General features: G+C 40.7%; 1 protein-coding gene across 2 annotated transcripts in view; it reads left to right on the top strand.

Annotated features, from left to right (window-relative positions):
* The window catches only part of LOC115459494 (alcohol dehydrogenase class-3), a 41,829-nt gene that overhangs the window by 9,532 nt on the left and 9,610 nt on the right, over positions 1-22,687 (top strand). For both annotated transcript variants that reach the window (XM_030189298.1, XM_030189297.1), the window contains exons 3-7: positions 8,967-9,108; positions 12,128-12,215; positions 15,018-15,237; positions 15,426-15,686; positions 21,516-21,651. In XM_030189298.1, coding sequence (XP_030045158.1) covers positions 8,967-9,108; positions 12,128-12,215; positions 15,018-15,237; positions 15,426-15,686; positions 21,516-21,651 — 847 coding nt within the window. The remainder of the gene's footprint in view (positions 1-8,966; positions 9,109-12,127; positions 12,216-15,017; positions 15,238-15,425; positions 15,687-21,515; positions 21,652-22,687) is intronic.

Below are 22,687 nucleotides of genomic sequence, written 5' to 3'. Positions count from 1 at the left end.
ATTTACTCTCTTCCTCTGATCAAAAAGCCTGGCTGGTCAACAGAACAACGGAGACAGAAAACCTGTGAAGGTGGGAATCCACACACCTATTGACAAAAGGAAAGTATAATGTGTATCTGCTACAGAGACTGAGACAGGAAGCCAGCCTTGTGCTTCAAAAGACCATTTGCCAACAAAATCCAGACAGGAAGTCTTGTGATGCCATAAGACATGAGACCAAAATACCACAATGCTTTGCAAATGCCCAGGGTCGAGTGCAAACCAGGAAGCAAATGCACACAGGACATGCACTCATATATTTCTCTGCAAACAGACTGTATAAAAAGCCTGGAAAAGCCCAGCTCTCTAGCTTCTTGGGACCTGCATCTTCTTGGGAATCTGCTGCTCTTGGGACCTGGTTCTTCTGCTGAACTCTACACACACACATCCACACAAGACTTCTCTCCAGGCTCCAGCAACCAACTTTAAAAGAAAAGTACTCCTTCAGCAGAGAGAATTCCTTCTTCACTCTCTCTCTCTCAGCTTCAACAATTCTGCAACAAAGACTTTTCTGTAAGTTATTTAAACCTGTTATTTTGTTGTTTTGGCACAAATTATCTGTTCCCAGGTCCTTAAAAGAACTACCTCTTGCAATATTATTTACATGATTTGTATATTAAATAAACCTTTTCTGAAGCTAAATAGATGGTCTTTTGTGTCCTGGGTACTTTAAATCTGGAAACGCAGGATACTGCATTTCAACAGAGATAATATTTAATTCATTGCAATTGTGGATCTTGTTGCTTTAATTGGCAACTGGTAGAGAATTTAAAAAATATATATATATAATATATATATATATATAATAAACATTAGCGAGTGCTCTAGAGCTCTTCCCCCAAGATAAATTAATTCTTGTTACAGTAGAAGCACCTGCGTAGAGAGCATTGCAATATTTTGAGATAAAATCGAATGTTGTACTAATAAGGCAAATTGAATCTCAAAGAAATAATAAGTTCTTAGTTGTTTCAGCTTAAAAAAAATCCTTATTTATTTATTTTAAAAGTTATACCCTGCTTAAACCTAAGCTGCTAACAACATAATTTACATAATAAAAAAAATTGTAAACATACAAACAACAATTACATTGTAATTGTATTAGTTGGCTGGAGTAAACAATTTAATAGAGTTTTCAAGTGATTATACTGGTTGGGAATTGCTGGTTTCTGGCATGTTGTATATAAATATCATTCTTAGCTAGGTTTCTAATTACTATGTTTATTTAAACTGAGTGTGAGCCTCGCATAAAATGAGGTGTATTAACTTTGCTTTACGTTTTACTTTACGTGCATTCTTGCATTCTGAAATTACCCATAGATTTTATGCGGGTTACAATAAAAGAAAACCAGCAATATTTGGCAAATATCAAATGTTCAAACACATATCAAGTACAAATAATGTGAGAAGATTACATATTCCTACTTACCCTTAAGAAATTTCTACATGTCTGTAACTTTGATTTTGTTAAGTTTTTAACACCTTTCTAAGCCGTAAAAAGCTTTGAATCAATCTAATTTTAAACAGGAGATCATTCCAGATTAGCAAAGCTTGATAGCTAAAACAAGAGGTGAAACTCACTCTGTTTTTTAAACCTGTAGCGTTAGGAAAGTAAATAATAAGGTATCCCGTAGGCTATATTTACCAGAGAGTAACTGTATGAAATTGCACATATATGAAGGTGCTAGTCTATAAAGAATCTTAAATACTATAACAGATCTTAAAGAGGATTCAGGCCTCCACAGGAAGCCAGTGTAATTTTATCAAAAGAGGAGTCACTCTCCTATTTAAAAAGGTTCCAGGGAAGATCCGGGAAATTATAGACCGGTGAGTCTGACGTCGGTGCTGGAGAAAATGGTAGAGGCTATTATCAAAAACAAAATTACAGAGCACATCCGAGGACATGGATTACTGAGGCCAAGTCAGCACGGCTTTTGTGGGGGGAAATCTTGCCTGACCAATTTACTTCAATTCTTTGAAGGAGTAAACAAACATGCGGACAAAGGGGAGTCGGTTGATATTGTGTATCTGGATTTTCAAAAGGCGTTTGACAAGGTACCTCATGAAAGGCTACAGAGGAAATTGGAGGGTCATGGGATAAGAGGAAATGTCCTATTGTGGATTAAAAACTAGTTGAAGGATAGGAAACAGAGAGCGGGGTTAAATGGGCAGTATTCACAATGGAGAAGGGTAGTTAGTGGGGTTCGTCAGGAGTCTGTACTAATCACATCCCCTAGTTGCTCTCCCTTGGTTTGCAAAACTGTGAGCGCCCGACGAATGTTAGTAGACACATATCTGCCTCTCACAACACCTGTTTGATCAGGGTGGATTAATAGTGGCAGGACCTACCCCAGACTAGCAGCCAGGATAGAAGCAAAAAGTTTGATGTCTTGATTTAGCAGGGAAATGGGGCAGTATTGCTCCCTTGTTTGGGTAGAACCACTATAGTGGCATGCATCAATATGCCCTATGTAATTCCGGAAGTGCCTAGAACCCGGCATGACTTAAGTACATAAGTACATAAGTAGTGCCATACTGGGAAAGACCAAAGGTCCATCTAGCCCAGCATCCTGTCACCGACAGTGGCCAATCCAGGTCAAGGGCACCTGGCACGCTCCCCAAACGTAAAAACATTCCAGACAAGTTATACCTAAAAATGCGGAATTTTTCCAAGTCCATTTAATAGCGGTCTATGGACTTGTCCTTTAGGAATCTATCTAACCCCTTTTTAAACTCCGTCAAGCTAACCGCCCGTACCACGTTCTCCGGCAACGAATTCCAGAGTCTAATTACACGTTGGGTGAAGAAAAATTTTCTCCGATTCGTTTTAAATTTACCACACTGTAGCTTCAACTCATGCCCTCTAGTCCTAGTATTTTTGGATAGCGTGAACAGTCGCTTCACATCCACCCGATCCATTCCACTCATTATTTTATACACTTCTATCATATCTCCCCTCAGCCGTCTCTTCTCCAAGCTGAAAAGCCCTAGCCTTCTCAGCCTCTCTTCATAGGAAAGTCGTCCCATCCCCACTATCATTTTCGTCGCCCTTCGCTGTACCTTTTCCAATTCTACTATATCTTTTTTGAGATACGGAGACCAGTACTGAACACAATACTCCAGGTGCGGTCGCACCATGGAGCGATACAACGGCATTATAACATCCGCACACCTGGACTCCATACCCTTCCTAATAACACCCAACATTCTATTCGCTTTCCTAGCCGCAGCAGCACACTGAGCAGAAGGTTTCAGCGTATCATCGACGACGATACCCAGATCCCTTTCTTGATCCGTAACTCCTAACGCGGAACCTTGCAAGACGTAGCTATAATTCGGGTTCCTCTTACCCACATGCATCACTTTGCACTTGTCAACATTGAACTTCATCTGCCACTTGCACGCCCATTCTCCCAGTCTCGCAAGGTCCTCCTGTAATCGTTCACATTCCTCCTGCGACTTGACGACCCTGAATAATTTTGTGTCATCGGCGAATTTAATTACCTCACTAGTTATTCCCATCTCTAGGTCATTTATAAATACATTAAAAAGCAACGGACCCAGCACAGACCCCTGCGGGACCCCACTAACTACCCTCCTCCACTGAGAATACTGGCCACGCAATCCTACTCTCTGCTTCCTATCTTTCAACCAGTTCTTAATCCATAATAATACCCTACCTCCGATTCCATGACTCTGCAATTTCTTCAGGAGTCTTTCGTGCGGCACTTTGTCAAACGCCTTCTGAAAATCCAGATATACAATATCAACCGGCTCCCCATTGTCCACATGTTTGCTTACCCCCTCAAAAAAAATGCATTAGATTGGTGAGGCAAGACTTCCCTTCACTAAATCCGTGCTGACTTTGTCTCATCAGTCCATGTTTTTGTATATGCTCTGCAATTTTATTCTTAATAATAGCCTCCACCATCTTGCCCGGCACCGACGTCAGACTCACCGGTCTATAATTTCCCGGATCTCCTCTGGAACCCTTCTTAAAAATCGGAGTAACATTGGCTACCCTCCAGTCTTCCGGTACAACACTCGATTTTAGGGACAGATTGCATATTTCTAACAGTAGCTCCGCAAGTTCATTTTTTAGTTCTATTAATACTCTGGGATGAATACCATCAGGTCCCGGTGATTTACTACTCTGAAAATGGCCCACTAGCCTGTCCCCCAGAATTTTATAAAACCCTGATTGTAAGCCATTGGGCCTGGAGACCTTTGCCAACTTAAGATGCTTTATGGCCTGTTAAATCTCCATCCCTGTAATCGGAGCATTAATGTTTGTTCAGGCATTAGGGAGGGGAGCCTGAGATCGAGAGAGAAATTTCCTGTGCTAGTCACATCACAGGGGCCTTTATCATATAAAGATCTATAAAAGTTCACAAACGTTTGTATATCTACAACAGCAGTTGCATACACTCCCTCTCGTGGAGTCCCTGTTGTGAATGATCATCTGTTTGGCCTTTCTACTTTTCACGAGTGCAGCCAACAATTTCCCTGTCTTATTTCCCCATCTGTGTAAATTGTATTTGTACAGTTGTAAGTCCTTAGCTGCTCATTGATTTGCTTCTGAACAGTAATATATAGGCTTGTCTAGTATTATCCCCCACCTTGTGTATAAAAGATCCCCTAAGAGAGTGCAGTTGTTTGGTCAATGATAATAGTTCCCTGTCTTTCCTGGCTCAGGTGGATGGTGTGTTCCAAACTTTTTCCCCTCAGGACTGCTTTCCCCGCCTCCATTGTTGGTCAAAGTACTTAAGTAAAAGTAAAAAAGTACAGTGAAAAACACATTCAAACATTTACTTAAGTGAAAGTAAGTTACCACTTGATATAATACTTGAGTAAAAAGTAAAAGTACCACAATTACAATGAATGCAACTATTTTTTTCCCAACTTTATTGCTCTACAATTCAATCCACTTTGTTTTTAGTAAAACTAAATTTTGAAAATGATTGTCATTCATGTGAGTGTGCTTGTGAGTCGTCAGTAATTCAGCACAACTAAAATGGTGTTCAACTACTTCACTAGCAGATAGTGGATTATTCAGTCTGATAAAAGTTCCTTCATATCAGGCCAGGCCGCAGTATTACTGATGCCTTTCGACTGGGTCTCTGCCTGAAACACTTGACTTCCTTATGTCATTATCGTTGTTGTTATCAACTGCATTAGAAGTAATGCTGTCTAATTCATCACTTGCATTTTCATCTCCATCTTTTGTTATTGTTGTCATGCTATCAAATTACAGAGAAGGCTTTCACAAAGCTGGAATCGTTGTTCTTACAACTTTTTGTCTGATGGCAAACTCTTATTTGAATATCTTCAAGAACTGATGCAAGAATGTCAAATGTGTGGGATCCCTTCAGTCTTAAGGACAAACAAGCGACTTCCTCTCTAAAGACTCTATCAATCCAGTGGACAGACACCCTAATGTAAAATTTTCTATGGGATGTCCAGCGGTCTGTTGTGGTGGAAAGATATATGCGTGTTCACTAAGAATTGCTACCAGCTTCATCTCCTCTTCACTTCAAAGTGACTTGGCTCATCACTGTTCTATTTGACTGGAGCCGCAAAAACAAATGGGGTTCACATTCTCCACAAAAGCAGACCGCAACAAAAAACAGGGTGGAAAAGAACCAAGTCCAAGAGATCAGTCCAAACACCAGGATAAGATGCTCCAAACAAAACTTTATTTGGACCCTACACGGTCCGTGTTTCGGCTATAAAAGCCTTCCTCAGGGGTCTAAAAAATAACATATATGTACAAGCATAATTAAAACCATATATAAACAAAATGTATAAAAAAAAAACGAACAACCATTAAATATTTTAAATTCAACTAAAAAAATGTATAAAATAAAAATTTTTATAATAATTGTACATATATTTGACTGGAGACCAGTAACCAATTCAACAAACACAGTCAACTCTACTTCTATTATGTTATACTTAATTTCCTACTTTACATAATAAAATTCTGTGTTACCTATTACTATGTAAGCCGCATTGAGCCTGCTTTTAGTGGGAAAGTGCGGGATACAAATATAATAAATAATACTGTTCCAGCACTATCTCCCTCATGCTGAGGCATTCTGCCGTATCTTCTTGTCTGGAAATCTGCTCCTCAGCGGTTTGTATTCATGCCGCATGAGCTTCCAAACTGCCCTTGATGTCATCTATGGCTGCGTGTAACTTAGACAATTTATCGATTAAAATATCTGCCATATTTCTAGTGATCTCTTTAATTGTTTCCTCCTGAAACGCCACCACTGGAGGTTGATTAGTATCCACGTGGGGTGGCATGCTGTCTGATGCTATGTTAAGCGTAGCTGCTTTACTCGTCTGCCAGGGTGCGGCGTCTGAACATACATACCACTGTCGGCCGAATTCACTCAGGCAATTAAACAACAGCAAAGTGCTTCGCAAACCTCCAACAAGTATTACATGAGGTATGGTTAATATTTAAATGCAATGGTTCAGTGAAAACTGCGAATAGAACAGGGCTGGGAGAGGAGAGAGGACGCCAGGTGTCCGGACGTTCAGGATGCTGCCATCACCCCCAAGGTGAATCTTAACAAAAAAAATGGTCAAATCAAATTACTGGAGACCAAGAGATATCAGCCAAACTGGAAAAGAATGAGGGAGAAGTAGTGTATGCCAGCGGATCTAAACAATGACCCTTTTCATGAGAAGAATGGAAAAAAAGATATACTAAGTAAAGTCCAAATAATCCAATAACACTTTTACACCAGTATTGGTGGGATCTTCTTGATTATCACCCACTAATAGCGTATTAGTGTAATCAATCAAGTGCATACTTTGACAGGAGATTGTAAAAATCATCTTTTGCTTTTGTTCCTGTCTTAAGAGGACAGTAGCACAATACACAGCAACAAGAACCTTCTAAACTTTCATCAGAAAGATGTTCTTATGTGCAACTGAAAAAAAATATTCACATCAGAATCTGAGGTGGTTTAAATTTTTTGTTCTTTCTCCTTGTTTTCACTGATCTGCCCATCTCCGTAGAACTTACTGCAGTCACTTTGATTCATGTGGGATGTTCTCCATCCCTGTATTGCAGTTATGGTATGTGATACAACACCAGGAAGTACACATAAAATTAAGGCTACATTTCTGAAGTAAGCCTTGAAAACTGTAAGGCTGTTTATAGCTATTCTGCATGCTGTTTTAGATTCTTTAATTTGTAATTTGTCAATTTGTTTTCTGTATTTCTTATCGTTTCATTATTTTTTTATTCTTTAATTTATTTAGGGCCCTGTTTACTAATGTGTGCTAGCATTTTTAGTGTGTACTAAAAATTAGTGCACACTAACCGTGTAGACGCCCACAGGAATATTATAGGCACCTAAACAGTTAGAGTACGCTAAAAAATGCTAATGCGCCTCTAGCGTGGCTTAGAAAACAGGGCCTTTAGGGCTTCATTTTGATTAAAATTTGTAATCGCGATTAACCATGTGATTAAAGGTATGTTGTGGGTTTGGGTTTTTTTTTTTTTTTTTTTTTTAACTTACAGCTCCTTCTGACTTTGGGTAAGTAAGGTTAAATGACTTGCACAGAGCCACAAGGAGCTGCAGTGGTAAAAATATAAATAAATAACTTAATCGAAATGTAGCCCTAAATAAAATAGTCCTTTTTTTTTAAATTCAGAAAATAAATGAAAGCTTAAAGCCTTCTGAAAACATAGGTAATCAGCATTCAAACAAACTGAGCATGGCAAATTATTCCATAGTTTTACAGAATAAAATTTAAATGTATGTTTATAAAATGACTTAAATTGAATTCCTTTTACAGATGGGAAACTAATATTAAATGACCCTTATTACAACTAGATTTATTCCTTGTTTTGAAAATATTTTACGTGTATAATTCAATTTTCATGAATAAACTGGTAATAGTATTCACTTTGTCATAGAAAATGTGAATTGTACATGTCAAGATATTAGGGCAGAAAAACGTTTATGCTTTTTATTTTTTCTTTAGTAACCTGCTCTAGATTGTAAGCCCAGTAGGGGCAGAGAAATTACCTGCATATGACAAATATAAACCGCTTTGGTTGTACCACAGAGAGGCAGTATATCAAATTCATAACCCATTATTTTAACACTGAAAGCAGTGTAACCATTCACTAGAACACAATTTCAAGTTGTTTCCTAGTTACTTCTTCACCAACATGTTACCAGAGAACCATCAGGCACAGTCCGTTTTCTCATTAACAGAAAGCTTGCATTGCAAGAAGCTTACTACAGAAGGAGAGAGGATGCAACTCACTTGAGATAATTTGTGATGTTTGGCTATTGCCTTCTCAGTTACCTTTGCTTCTTAGCTCAGTCCTCTGTCTGGCACCAATAATTTTAGTAGTGCCCACAGCCAGAAATGAAACGCTGGTCTTCTGCCATGTATATTATCCTTTCTGAAAGAATCCTGGGGGAAAATTTCTAAACTTTTACCAGTGTGGTAGTGGTGGTCTGTTGAAAGAAATTGTTCCTTCAGTGTACTGTGCTACTTGTCAAAGGAGCCTGCAAAACTGAAAGCCCACCTGTTTCATTAAAACACTTTACTGCTGTATTTTTGCTTAAGCAGTTGCCCCAAAGCCGGAGGTGTAGGCATGTGTGGTGTGAGGCAGGTTACTGTATCTGGATTTATGCAGTGAGGTTGACAGGTGGTATGTGGATCCTTTGCTAAAATGGTCAGTGCCATGAGTGCTGAAAATAGTTTGAGTGCAAAATTTTGCTGTTGAATCATTTATCGAACATGAGAGTTGCTGATATTAATAGACCAATTTGCACAGAAGCTATGCAAGTTGGTGAGGACTGCTGCTGATTTGCCTGTAACTTGGAAAGCTATTTTACATATGCCAGTAATACATTACAGATGAGGAATTTCATGTCTGGATATCCCCACAGATTGTTGCCACTGCTGTATGCCATACTGATGCCTACACCCTAAGCGGTGCTGATCCAGAAGGCTGCTTCCCAGTGATCCTTGGCCATGAAGGAGCTGGGATTGTTGAAAGTGTTGGAGAAGGAGTGACAGGAGTCAAACAAGGTAATGGGAACATGCAAACCCTGCTAATCAGATCTGGTTGATAATTCACAAATGTGGTAATATGTCCCATTTATACACGCAGTGCTTATTTAAAAAAAAAAAAAAACTACTACTTTTCATTTCTTCACAAATTTTTCTTAGTTTTCAAGCATGTGTTCAATTAGTTTCAACGTTCATTGTAATAGTAAATTTTTATTGTGTGCTACATTGATTTAAACTACCCAACAAATTAAGGCTTGCTAAGTTGATTAGTGTGCATTAAATCAACTTAGCATGTGTTAATGTTTTTAAGGCACACTAATAAACTACATACACATCCCTACTATGTAGTTTATTTTGACGTTAAAATACTGAACTGTTAACAGCCTTTTGTTGTCATTTAGCAGCACATGCCTGTTAACAGAGAGGCCAGGTGTCCTCTTTTTTGAGAAACTGTCCTGTGCCTTGTTTAACCAAAACAAGGCATACAGTTATCCAGTCTTTATTTCAATCTGGCCATATAGGGAGAAAAAGAATTTTGATTGAATATGACATGCATGGGCAGATCTAGGAGTCTGGAAAAAAAAAAGTGTATCTGGTATAATGCAGCTTTCCTTCTTCTGCACCTAGCTTCTGCTCTGCTTCCTATACCCCTAAAGTTCATGCCTATTTTCCTTTTTTCCATTTCTTCTTCCTCCTCCTCCCTCTGCCAGTGTCATCTTCATTTTCCACAGCCCTTGTATTTTCTCCTCTCCTTTCCCTTAGTTTCTTCTCCACCATTCCCCCACCCCCTTACAGGTTCCTCTCATGTTCTTGAGGGCAAGTAGTAGAATGGGTGGAGACACAGGTGAGCATGTGCTCTCTGCTGCCTCAGCTGCTCTCTCTCCCTTGGTACACACTTTCCCTTTGTAATAATAAAACAGAAACAGAAGCATGCACAGAAAGTGGGAGTGCACATTCATCCTCTCCCCAGGATGTTGGCTTGTCATCTGATCAGATTATCAGGATGGAGGGGAGTTGGAGGAAGGTCAGCCTGCATGGTCTGGCTTGTACCAAGGTGATGTCCTGTATTCTGGGGGTGTCCATGGCTACCTTAAGGGCAGTTTTGTTTTGTTTTTTTGTCTGGAAATGGGAGTATTTTCTTGAAATTTTCCAAGACTATATCTACCATTTGGTTTTCTAAAAAAGCATCATTTTCTTTAGGGATCAGACTGGGAAGGTTTTTTTTTTTTTTCATTCAGTTATTTTTTGTTTGTATATTTATCCCATCTATGTATTTTTCATCACATACTATATATCCTTGAATATAACCCCATATTTTTGTCTGACCACCCTCCCCCCACCAAAACAACGGATCTTAGTTTATATTCGAGCCAGTGCAAAAAAAATCCACCTTCCCCCCCCCCCCCCCCCCCCCCAACGTGGTAACCAATAATTTCTCTATCCTTCCCTCCCATGATGACTGGCGTATATATTTTTCATCACATATCTTGAACTAGGAAATCTGCATCATATTACTCCTTTTTTGTAGAAATCCATCCTAGTTGCTCCATCCCTATGAGAAGTTGGGGGGGACTCCAATCCCTAGGCTGGCACTGGACTCCTACATGGTGGGGTGTATGTACAAGCCTTGAAAGATAGAAGCCCAACATTCCTGCAGTGGAAAGCTGAGACAGGAAGTGACACTTGTATCCTATTGGTGAGGATGATGAAAGGTCACCTAAGGACCCAATCAACCTGCTTGCATCTCTACTTCACTTGCAATGGCTTGAATCTGATTGGCCAAGCCATGATGTTCTAATGAAATAAAACTGAAGCATGAGGCTTTACTCCTCCGAATAGTTCCTCTTGTGGGGTTTTTATTTTTCCTGGCACTGGCTGAAGCAAGCCTGGAAAATAACCCCTAGCATTTGTTTTCCAAACATCCCCTTCCACTTTCTGGTTAATAGTCGATGACAGACTAACCCCCAGAGAAGTGATTCTTGTGGCTATGGGGTTGATAGAGAAAGCCATGCAGAAGAGCTGTGTGCTGATAGCTGAGCACATGGCTTCTACCGCTGGATTAATGAAAAGATACTCCACAGCGATGCAGTAAGATAAGGAGATGCAAATTTGAAGCGTCCAGAACTTGAACACTAATCAGGGAAAGCACTGCTAGGCACAAGCATAAAAAAAGTTCTGCGGTAAGGGTGGCTTCACTGTGTGCAGATCCAAAGAAAACAAAAGTGCCAGAACATTTGTGCATGAACAGGAATGTTCTGCACATACACATTAGCCTCACAAAAATTTCTTGCGCATTAAGTTTTTTTACATGGTGAATATTTTGTGCAGAACAACATTCCAGTTCATGTGCAGATTCTTCAGGAAGTAATGGCTCTGTACAGATTTCTCATAACTTTTGCAGGTACTTGTTACAGTTACAGAAAAAATAGGAAAAACTGACAGTAAATCCTCTGAACCAACCTTTCTAATAGTGCCTTAGACCTGGCATTGTGCATGTGCTGAAATCCCGTTTACTTCTGTGCATTGCAGAGGAATACCTAATGGCTTCATAACCATTCTCCTCTGCACCCATGTGTACTGCGCTAGTTAACTTCTGCGCTGAAGCTCGTGCGTTTTATGCCCAGGAATGTACATGTGCACCTTGCAGTTACCCACTCTTCTGCTTACAATAGCTTTCTGTATCAGCCCTGAATCAGGACACTCAAATTCTGGATAGAGAAAGCCAGCTGAGCTGATTTGCACATGTCAGAAGGCTGGTAGTAAAGCCAGTGCTCCCTTGATGTTCAAGAGGTGGGCGTTGGTTCTGTGCCTTTTCTCATCACTCAAGTAAAATCTCCAATTGCCACCAGTGAAGGGATGTCCCAGTAAGGGGCTTATTTTCAATGCACTTAGACTTACAAAGTTCCATAGTGCTTTGAAAATACACCTCCAAGTCATTTTTCCAGTTCAAAGTACTATTTGACCACAGAAGATTCGTGTTTTGTGATTTTTTTTCATTATACAGGTTCAAAAGTAACTTTACTTCTTCTTTCTTAAGGTGACAAAGTCATTCCACTTTACGTCCCACAATGTGGGGAATGCAAGTTTTGCGTAAATCCTAAAACTAACCTATGCCAGAAGATAAGGTAAGCAAGATGGCTGCTCTGCTTTGTCTGCTTCAGTAATTGAGACACAGCATGGAGTAATGTTATCTTGAAATGAGCAATTAGAATATCTGTCATGTGAGATCGCTCTTTCCAATTGCTTGGAAAGAGTTTCCCAGGTCATGGAATTAGAGGGGCACATGCACCATTGTATATTATGGATTTGAGTGGGACTTCAAACTCAGCATTTTTAAGAAATGAACAAATAGTGCAGTTTTTTTGTGTGTTCTCTGGTTTTTATTGGAAACCTCTTAGGTGTTTGTATGATGGGTAGTAAAAGTATTAGATATGCCTGGCATGGGCTATTTTCTGCATGTTGATGCCATGGCTTTATAATGATATGGTTTCCTGGCTGTTTAAAAAGTTAGAGCCAGATGCACAAAGGTCCCGTTAAGGATCCATCTGCGTTTCCAAATTGGTAAAAATTTACCAATTTAGAAATAGAGGGATTCATTAAGAAAATCGCATGCAAATGAGCAAGTCGGTGAGCTGAGCATGCGCAGAACAGTCAATCACTATGCATGGCTGCACTGCGCATGCTGCAGATGGCTCTCATACATGCAGACAAGCTGTGTCTTATGATAGCAGTAGATTTCTTTTTTTTTTTTTTTTTGGCAGATACAAAAGCGCTTTTTTTTTGGATGGGCATACCTGTATTGCAGCTCCCTGCCTCCGGCTGCTGGGAAAAAGTGAGAAAAACCTCGTTGTGCTGCTCTCCGCTCTTCTGTGAGGAATCAGCAGCATCAGGGTTTGGTTCCACCCCCAGCTGTTCCTGCTGCTTCCTTCTATTGGCTGGCTGACATCCTAGAATGCCCATCTCTCTGAAGATGGACTGTCATTGGCTGGCTGCTGTCCCAACTCCTCCTCCCTGTAGGACTTCCCTGATGACATCACTTTAGAGCTGTGAACTGATTGGATCCGAACTTCCTGGTGTCCCCCTCCAGTAAGGAGTGGGCGGGACATCCCAGGCAGATGCTGTCCAATTGGTTTAGCCCCTCTGGAGGGGGGCACCAGGAAGTTTGGATCCAATCAGTTCACAGCTCTAAAGTGATGTCATCAGGGAAGCCCTGCAGGGAGGAGGAGTTGGGACAGCAGCCAGCCAGTGAGAGTCCATCTACAAGAACAGTACTGGGCAGACTTCTACGGTCTGTGCCCTGAGAAAGGCAAGGACAAACTAAACTCAGGTATACATATAAAGTATCACATACCATGTAAAATGAGTTTATCTTGTTGGGCAGACTGGATGGGACCGTACAGGTCTTTATCTGCCGTCATTTACTATGTTACTATGTTCAGGGAGATGGGCGTTCTAGGATGTCAGTCGGCCAATAGAAGGAAGCAGCAGGAACAGCTGGGGTGGAACCAAGCCCGTGTCCCACAGATGCTGTTCCTTTGATGGACCCTTAACTTCCTTGCTTTACATTTCAGTACCCCCCCCCCCCCCAATTTCTTGCCAGTAAATGTAATTTGAAAAAGAAACATATGTGGCACGGCTTTCATACACTCAAAGAAGCTGCGTGTAAGCTGTTATAGTATTTGTGGGGGGGGGGGCTCCATCTTCCCTGCCTTGTTTCTCCCCTTCCCCTACTTGCAATAATGAAGAACTGGCAGGTCCACACCTCACGTTAAAATTTCCACGGTAAAGGTAGGGACTGCTTTTGTGCATGGGGTCGGAAAGGGTAGCGCATCACATTCACATTATAATAAAAATTAGCTCATTTGCATTCCGTTTTCGTTAGCTGCTACCATGACAGGAAAATGGCTCGGAGAACCCTTTTGTGGATGTCCCGGTTTACTACTTGCATGCTAAACTGGCTAGAACCAGTTTAAAAACCACGTTGCTGGCTCATTAAGTTTAGTGCATCTGGCCCTTAGTGTTTGTATATTTGGTGGGGGGGGGGGGGGGGGGGGGGAGGGGTGGAAAGGAAACCAGCACTAAATGTTTGGGGATATGTATTGTTGTGCTGTGTTTTGTTTAGGATTAAATTACTAAGGTCTCTGCTTATTAAGCTGCATAATATGTTATTGGACAATTAATGCAAGTTTAATTACATTAGCCTATCCTGTTGATGGAAAAATGCACAGCGAAATAATCAGCTATGTAGCATGGTAAGTGGCTCATTTAATATGTGAAAAGGTTAATGCAGTTTGCATTAACTCTTTTACTGTGTTAGCCTTTGAAAGTTGCCAACCACTCCAGAGGTGCCGTTAAATTCCTTCCAGGAACTGATGTCCCTGGGGGCAAAATTAAAGGCCCTCCCACCCCACCCCCCATCATGTGTGAATCTCAAAATACAAATAGACCTTGAAATGGCTTTTAATTACCCTAGTAACCAGTGGATTTCCTTTCTTTTTTAGTTTTTATGTTTTTAATTATATAAACCACTTTGACTTGCACTAAAAATTAAGTGGTATATCAAGTCTAATAAATGATCAGAAGGATGGGATAGAAAATTAATAATTGAAATTACATTTCTAAGGTCTTACCTGCTGTAATGTTGCCTGACTCCAGCTCTCACTCTTAGGGCCCTGTTTACTAAGGTGTTAGTGTTTTTAGCGCGCCTATACTTAGTGTGTGCGCTAACCATGTAGGCGCCTATAGGGATATTGTAGGCACGTACATGGTTAATGCATGAACATGGTTAATGCATTAAAAATGTTAACGCGTCTATAACGCTGCATAGCAAACAAGGCCCTTAATTTGTAAATTCTTCTCATTTTAGATTGCCATTCTGCATTTCAGAACTAAAAGTGGAATTTCTTTGTGCCTTTTCTGTTTGGTAGAGTCACTCAAGGCAAGGGACTAATGCCCAATGGCACCAGCAGGTTCACCTGCAAAGGAAAGCAGGTTTTCCACTTCATGGGGACTAGCACTTTCTCTGAATACACTGTTGTGGCTGATATTTCACTCGCTAAAGTAGATGATTCAGCCCCTTTGGACAAAGTCTGCCTCTTGGGCTGTGGCATTTCAACAGGCTATGGAGCTGTTGTCAACACTGCCAAGGTAAAGGTCACAGCTTCTCACTTGTTGGCATTTAGGTAGTGGAATCTTAAGAAGTGCAGGTGATGGGCTGAGAGGCACCTTGGGGCTGGGAAAGAAGGTGAATATGCAGATCAGATCGTCTGGCATAGTAGCAGAAAAGGTAAAATAGGTGTAGCAGTCTTCATCCATGGCTGCTTTACTTCCCACAGGTTGAACCTGGCTCTACCTGTGCCGTTTTTGGTTTGGGAGGCGTTGGTCTGGCTGTAATCATGGGTTGTAAAGTAGCTGGAGCCTCTCGAATCATCGGGGTTGACATCAACAAGGACAAATATTCAAAGGCAAAAGAGTTCGGAGCCACAGAGTGCATCAACCCAAGCGACTATCAAAAGCCTATCCAGGAGGTGCTGATTGAGTTGACTGACGGTGGAGTGGATTATTCCTTTGAGTGTATTGGGAATGTTGCTGTCATGGTAAGTTGACTATGGTACATTGATTAGCTTGTTTTATTAGTATTTTACCTTGATAAATGGAAGTTAACATTAATTGATGTTTGAATCAAAACCATTAACTTTTCACAGGCATGTTATAGTAAAAAAAAATGTAATAATATTTTTACTTAATAAAATTATTCAGCTTTTTTTTTTTTTTTTGGGGGGGGGGGGGTAGTCTGGGCAAAGTGTTACTCTTAAAACCAAAGCTACTTTGCTGTTTAAATGTAAAGTTGCAGGAGAAGTGTGTAATCATGGCAGTGGTAATTATAGTAACTTCTGCCATTCTTTGACCTTCTGTGGCTGTGCTGTAGACTATTTACCAAGGTCCACATTCTACTGTACCCTTTTTTGAGACTCTTAATTGAAACATTACATTCATTTTTACTGATACCATGTGGATTGTTGGGTATAGGAAGATCAGTAAGGGCCCTCAATAGCCACATGCAGCTGGAGGGTGTGATTTCTCCCTCTGCCACCCATCATTGAGTGAAGGGAAGTTTGAAGAATAAAGGATTCCTTTCCCTCAGATTAAACAGAAAATTCAAGACCACATGGCAGTAAAGGATTCACACTGTCAATTATATTTAAACAATTTTTATTCAGGTACACAGAAAGAAACAATATAATAGTATAAAAGGAACTGACTCTATGAAGAATACAACCTTGTTCTTAATATGCAATCATTCCTATATATAAAAAAAACAAAACAGAACACTAATGCCCTCCTACCCAAAATATATCCCTATCTCCACCTTTAATGGTAAGTATTTTGATGGAAAAAATTTAAATAGAACAAAACTAACAATAGATGGAATGATGAACATCAAGGATATTTGGAACATAAATTACTAACATAGTCTGGCCGACTGAGAACAATAGTATCCAAAAACCGAGGCATTGTCGCTTAACCTCCTCTGTCATACATCTCAGAATACCAGCCATGTTAAGTGTATGACATTTTCCCCATCCCTATTGTAACCCAAATTGCAAAACTACCCATTCCCCCTCCCCCCCCCCCCCAAAAAGGCATGTGCAGTATGGACCCCCCCCCCCCTAAAAAGTAGGGTTAATTAAAACAAATTAAGAACAAGATTTCTCGCTTTGTGAGATAGACTGGATGTAGACATCCCAAACTACCAACAAAAGCTTTTTCCACTTGAAAGAAGATTTAGCTTGTCTTTGCTCCAGTTGCATGAGTAACGTCATTTCCAGAAGGGACAGAGCTTCATCACTGATCCACACACCTAAGATAACCTTTTTACCCAGTACCCCTGATTTCCTGAGTAAGAGACACTGACCATGATTTTTAACGCAAAATGCCTCATATTTATCCAACAATAGACCCGCTGGTGAGAGGGGGAGAAGTTGTCTCAATAGACCTTCAAATTGCCGTAATATTGCCTGCTAAAAAAAAAAAAAAAAATTTGGACAACTTCCAAAAGGCATGGAAAAAAGAATTAGTTCCTTGATTACAATTCCTACAAAATATGCCCACTGAAGAGTACAAAATTGACACGCTTAACTTAGCCTTAGGAAATTTCTGGTATTCATTTTATTAATTGATCTAGATCAAACACCACCAAAGGGAGGCTTAGGTCTGTGCTCCACCTGGTGCTCAACATTTCTCGACTCCTAAATGTAGAAAATTATTGCAGTTCACGATAAAGTGCGGACACAGAGTCCATCTTCTGGAAATCTTTCAGTAGTTTGGAATTTCCTTTGGAAGATTGTCTAAAAAACCTCTTTTAGAAGATCTTCCAAAGGAAATTCCAAACTCATGACCAAACTCATGGAAGGCATAGTGACGAAACAACTTACTGAATACCTAAACAAACACTCAATTCTGCACGAGTCCCAATCAGGATTTAGGACGAATCACAGCACTGAAACGGTACTAGTGTCCGCAATGAACTCATTCAAATAAGCAATTGCGACAGGTAACAACATCCTCCTCCTGCAATTCGACATGTCCAGTGCCTTTGACATGGTCAACCATGAAATACTAATACATATACTAGAATACTTTGGAGTAGGAGGCACAGTTCAAAGGATTCTTACCCACAAGATCATGCCAAGTAACAACGAACGCAGACAGGTCACCACCATGGATACCTAAATGTGGTGTCCTCCAGGGATCCCCTCTCTCACCAACATTGTTCAACCTAATGATGATACCTCTAGCCAAATTATTAGCCAATCAAAACCTCAACCCCTACATTTATGCAGATGACGTCACAATCTACATCCCATTCAAACAAGATCTAATTGAAATCACCAACGAGATCAACCAAAGCCTCCAAATAATACACACCTGGGCAGATGCATTCCAACTAAAACTTAACGCAGAAAAAACACAATGTCTTGTACTCACCTCACAACATAACACAAAAAAACTTCAACGCCATAACCACACCATACCGTTCTCTTCCGGTCTCACAAAACTTGAAAATTCTCGGAGTCACTATTGACCGAAACCTCACTCTTGACACCCATATGAAAAACACGACGAAAAAGATGTTCTATACCATGTGGAAACTTAAGAGTAAAACCTTTCTTCCCGAGATACATCTTCCGTACCCTGGTACAGTCAATGGTAATAAGCCATCTGGACTACTGCAATGCACTATACGCCGGATGCAAAGAACAGACAATCAAAAAACTTCAAACGGCCCAGAATACAGCCACCAGACTCATATTTGGAAAAGCCAATATAAAAGCGCAAAACCACTAAGAGAGAAACTTCACTGGCTCCCACTGAAGGAACGCATTGCGTTCAAGATCTGCACGTTGATACACAAAATTATTCATGCAGACGCCCCAATCTACATGCTAAACCTCGTAGACCTACCTCCCAGAAACGCCACAAGATCATCCCGTAAATTTCTCAACCTGCACTACCCCAGCTGCAAAGGACTTAAATACAAGCTGATGCACACCACTACCTTCTCTTACAGGAGCACGCAGATATGGAATGCATTACCTACAGACCTGAAAGCAATCAAAGAAACATCTATCTTTCGGTAATCTCTGAAAACATTCTTCTTCAACAAGGCCTACAATGAGAACTTATAACCTCACCAAATCCACTCAACTATGAGCGCACACCTCCTATAATTACCCTAACAACTCTCTTCTCTCTTCCCCTTACCCCTCCTAAGCACTACACATTACTAACAGTATCCGATATCCTGTTATGACAATGTTATCAAATCTATGTAAGCCACATTGAGCCTGCAAATAGGTGGGGGAATGTGGGATACAAATGCAACAAATAAATAATTACTGGAATCTAGAGAACAGATACAGTGGTGTAATTGTTAATATACTAAAATTAAATCCCATGCATCTGCAATACCTCGATTTTGAAGCTCAGCCCAGGAGACCAGTCATATAAAACATGTAACAGAGTCACACCCCTGTGAGCCCATTGTTTAAAACCTAGAATTCTTGCTGCCTGGAGAAAACTGGAGATTACCTTGAATGGGAAATTTAATTTGATTCCTTAGAATTGCCTCCTAAAAATCTTACTAAGATCCACCACATGTCTCTCAGTGGACAGAGCAGAACACTATGACACACATAGTGTGGCAAGGAACCCATTGAGGTATGTAGCAAAGAATTAAATTGCCAAGTTTGATAAAAGTCCATCTCATAGTCTTGCAGGACAGAAGAAAGAAGCAGACCTTATGAAGAAAAACAGTTCTTTTTATTAGTTGTTTAAAGCTCCCAGGATTCACAAACCAGTGTCCCGTCAGAGGCAGTGAAAACCAGCTGGTGTGAAACTACAAACTTCACCAATGCTGATTTATAAACATGTCTTTTCCTGGATCTGTTTGAAATCATGAAAAAACAAATGTAAAAATGAGAACAACCACAGACCATGTAGCACTAAGTTGTAGGTAGGGTTGTCCCAGCCAGCAGCCCCACCCCAGGCACCAAAGTAAACAAGGGCAATCCCCCACACTACACATGCCACAAAAATCACAGCAAAATAAAAACACCAAAATATCAAAAACTAAAAAACACACCCACTCCCCCGCCTTTGTACCCATAAACTCCCTTATCTGCTTATCCCCTCCTCCCATAGTCCCTTATTACAATGTCCTTTTTAGGACCAAGGTCACTGTGAGACTCCTCCCCTTGCCCCAACCCATCCCCCAGTTCTATTAGCAAAATGAAGAGCAACAGTTACCACCCAATGTCTTTGCAGAAGTGTAGAGTCCCGATCCAATCGACTGGGCAGGCTGACAAAATACTCCAGTTCCAGTTGTTCAGCCACCTGCTCCATCTCACAAATTATCAACCACACAGTGAATTAAAAGCATACACTACCATTCTCCTAAACAAGATGGTATGCCTCAATAGGAAAATAAGAAAATGTATTAACTATTACCAACAAAGTCATAAAATGAGTTCCATAGAAGTATAGAGAAACTTTAGTGAAGCATAGTTTCATTAATAACAGAAATCTGCCATCCAAACTGAAAGTCAGTGCATCATACAGAATTTCTAAAGTCAAACATTTTATTCTGCTCCAGAAAAGGAAAAACAAGGTAGGACTTTATATATAACCCTGCTGACACCTATATTCACTCCCTCACCAGCATGAGTACACCTAACTGCAAATTGTAAGCCACTTTGAATTGAAACTCGTTTTTGGAAAATAGATATAAGAATGCATAAATAAAATAAATGAGGGCAGGCAGAGCAACTAGAGCACTGTTGTCTAAGGTGCACCTTAGAGGCATGGAATATAAAGGGAGGCATTCCCATGAATGGAACATGATTGGTGCTAGGAGAAAGGCACAGCAAAGGTGACAAGGTGGATGATGTCGATAAAACTATTACTGGACTCGAAAAAAGTTCACAGCAAGAGTTTATTGATAAAGACTGGACTCGACACGAATCATGTTTCGGCCGCTCTGGCCTGCCTCAGAGAATCAGATGCTGTTCGAACGGTGCCGCTCGTACATATGTGCTACAGTGAAGTTACTTCACCAGAGCGAACTTCGGCTTTACTAAATATTTCAGATTCTCTCTTCGGGAACCAACTGAACATCAATAAACAGGGACTCCTGAGGCAGGCCAGAGCGGCCAAAACACGATTTGTGTCGAGTCCAGTCTTTATCAATAAACTCTTGCTGTGAACTTTTTTTCTAGTCAAGAAGTAGTTTTATCGACATCATCCACCTTGTCACCTTTGCTGTGCCTTTCTCTTGATTTTATCATTGCAGCGGTTTGTTTTTTTCAGTGATTGTCGACATGATTGGTGCTGCCATTTAAATGTGCAACTTACAGAATAACTGTAAGTTACGTGCACCCTTGCTGAATTTACACCACCGCACTTACACCAGAGCTAAGGCTGGTATAACTGTGGGCACGTAAGGTGAGCCCGTGTCGGGTTACGTGAGTATTCTATAATGAAATTGGTGTCCATATGCTGCTATAAATATTCTCTCTCTGCGCAACAACAGGGCACTTAAAAAAGGTGCACACTTGCAGCATTTCCCCCATAGGGACTGGAGTGGAAAACCCTAGTAGTTATTTCTCATAGCTCCAATTTCTGTTTGGTGAGATGAGCATCCTTGTCCAGGTAAGCTTTTCTGCTTCAATAATCAAGCTTGCAAAACATCCATAATTAAAAATTAAGGAGAAATCCAGTGCTAATTTCAGGGCAGGGGCTCCTTATTAAAGTATTGAGTGTATCATTGTAACTTTCAGTTGCATGTCCGATGGAATAGTACAGAATTTATAATTATAAGGAGGTTTTTGTTTTGTTTTTGTCTGTTTCTCATGCATATGTAACAGAGGGCAGCATTAGAAGCCTGCCATAAGGGCTGGGGCACCAGTGTGGTGGTTGGAGTCGCTGCATCAGGTCAAGAGATTTCCACCCGTCCATTTCAGTTGGTTACTGGCCGTACGTGGAAAGGGACCGCTTTTGGAGGTAAGGATCAGGTCAGATGTGGAGAAGCATTCGCATTCCACCATGCTGTAGGGTTGACTTTTCCTTTCCTTGGCAAAACAAATTTCTTAGTTGTATGCCTTGTATCCTTTTAGGAGAACACATCCTCTCACCTGTTTTCACAGCATAGAGCAACATCATTTTTCAGCTGGTTATTCAGTCTGAATTGGACTTATAATTCTTTAATCCTCTGAACTGATGAAGGAGCTCATGTGAATTTGTGGGCTTTAGTCATATGATAGCAATAAAATGAAAAGATTCTCGTCTGCACTTGCTTTCCTCTGAAAGGTAAATATAAAACCAGTGCTGGAAGAGTGAGCAAGGGAGGAGATCCTCCTGTGCTTGTCTTGGTTGGTGTTTCTGTAGCTCTTTGGCAAGCAGCAGGAGATGTGGGAGCGCCCTGGGAATTTGCCCCTCTGTGTGTTTGGTCACTGGGGCTGGTAAATAGAAAGCCAGAGGTAAACATGTTTGTTTAAGGCTGGAGCCAGTAGGCTGGCCCATAGGGCCACCCTTGTAACAAAGGCATGTGTGGCAAGAACTGTAGTTCACCCTGTTACAAAACTCGGTAATTGGAACACGGAAATTTAATGCAACAAAGTAATGAACAGTGGGTGGATTTTTTTTTTTTTTTTTTTAAATGCTTTTTCTATCTTGTAGTTTGGTTTGTTTCTGAAAAATTAGAAATTTGCTTGACCATTGGAAAGTGAACCAGTTTTAATATGCTGAGATTCTCATGCCCACCACACACCCATCCCATTGCAGTTGTTAATCATCCTTTTACTACACTCAGAGCTGTCAGCCAGAGAGGGGCGCAGTCTCCATCCTTTTACAGCAAGAGAGGTACTGCCACCTGTACGTGTTCGGAAGCACCTATCAGTGGCGTACCTAGCATACTTGACACCTGGGGCCGACCTCTTTTTAACAACCCCCCTCTCTTTGTGCCTTTCCATTCAGCTGCGCATGTGCATCTGCCCTTTCTCTCCCTTCTATCCAGTGTATAACCCCCCTCTCTGCCTCT

The sequence above is a fragment of the Microcaecilia unicolor genome, unplaced genomic scaffold, assembly GCF_901765095.1.
Source record: "Microcaecilia unicolor unplaced genomic scaffold, aMicUni1.1, whole genome shotgun sequence".
Taxonomy (NCBI): domain Eukaryota; kingdom Metazoa; phylum Chordata; class Amphibia; order Gymnophiona; family Siphonopidae; genus Microcaecilia; species Microcaecilia unicolor.
Note: the sequence above shows the minus strand (reverse complement) of the source record. Positions and strands in the feature narration are given on the sequence as shown.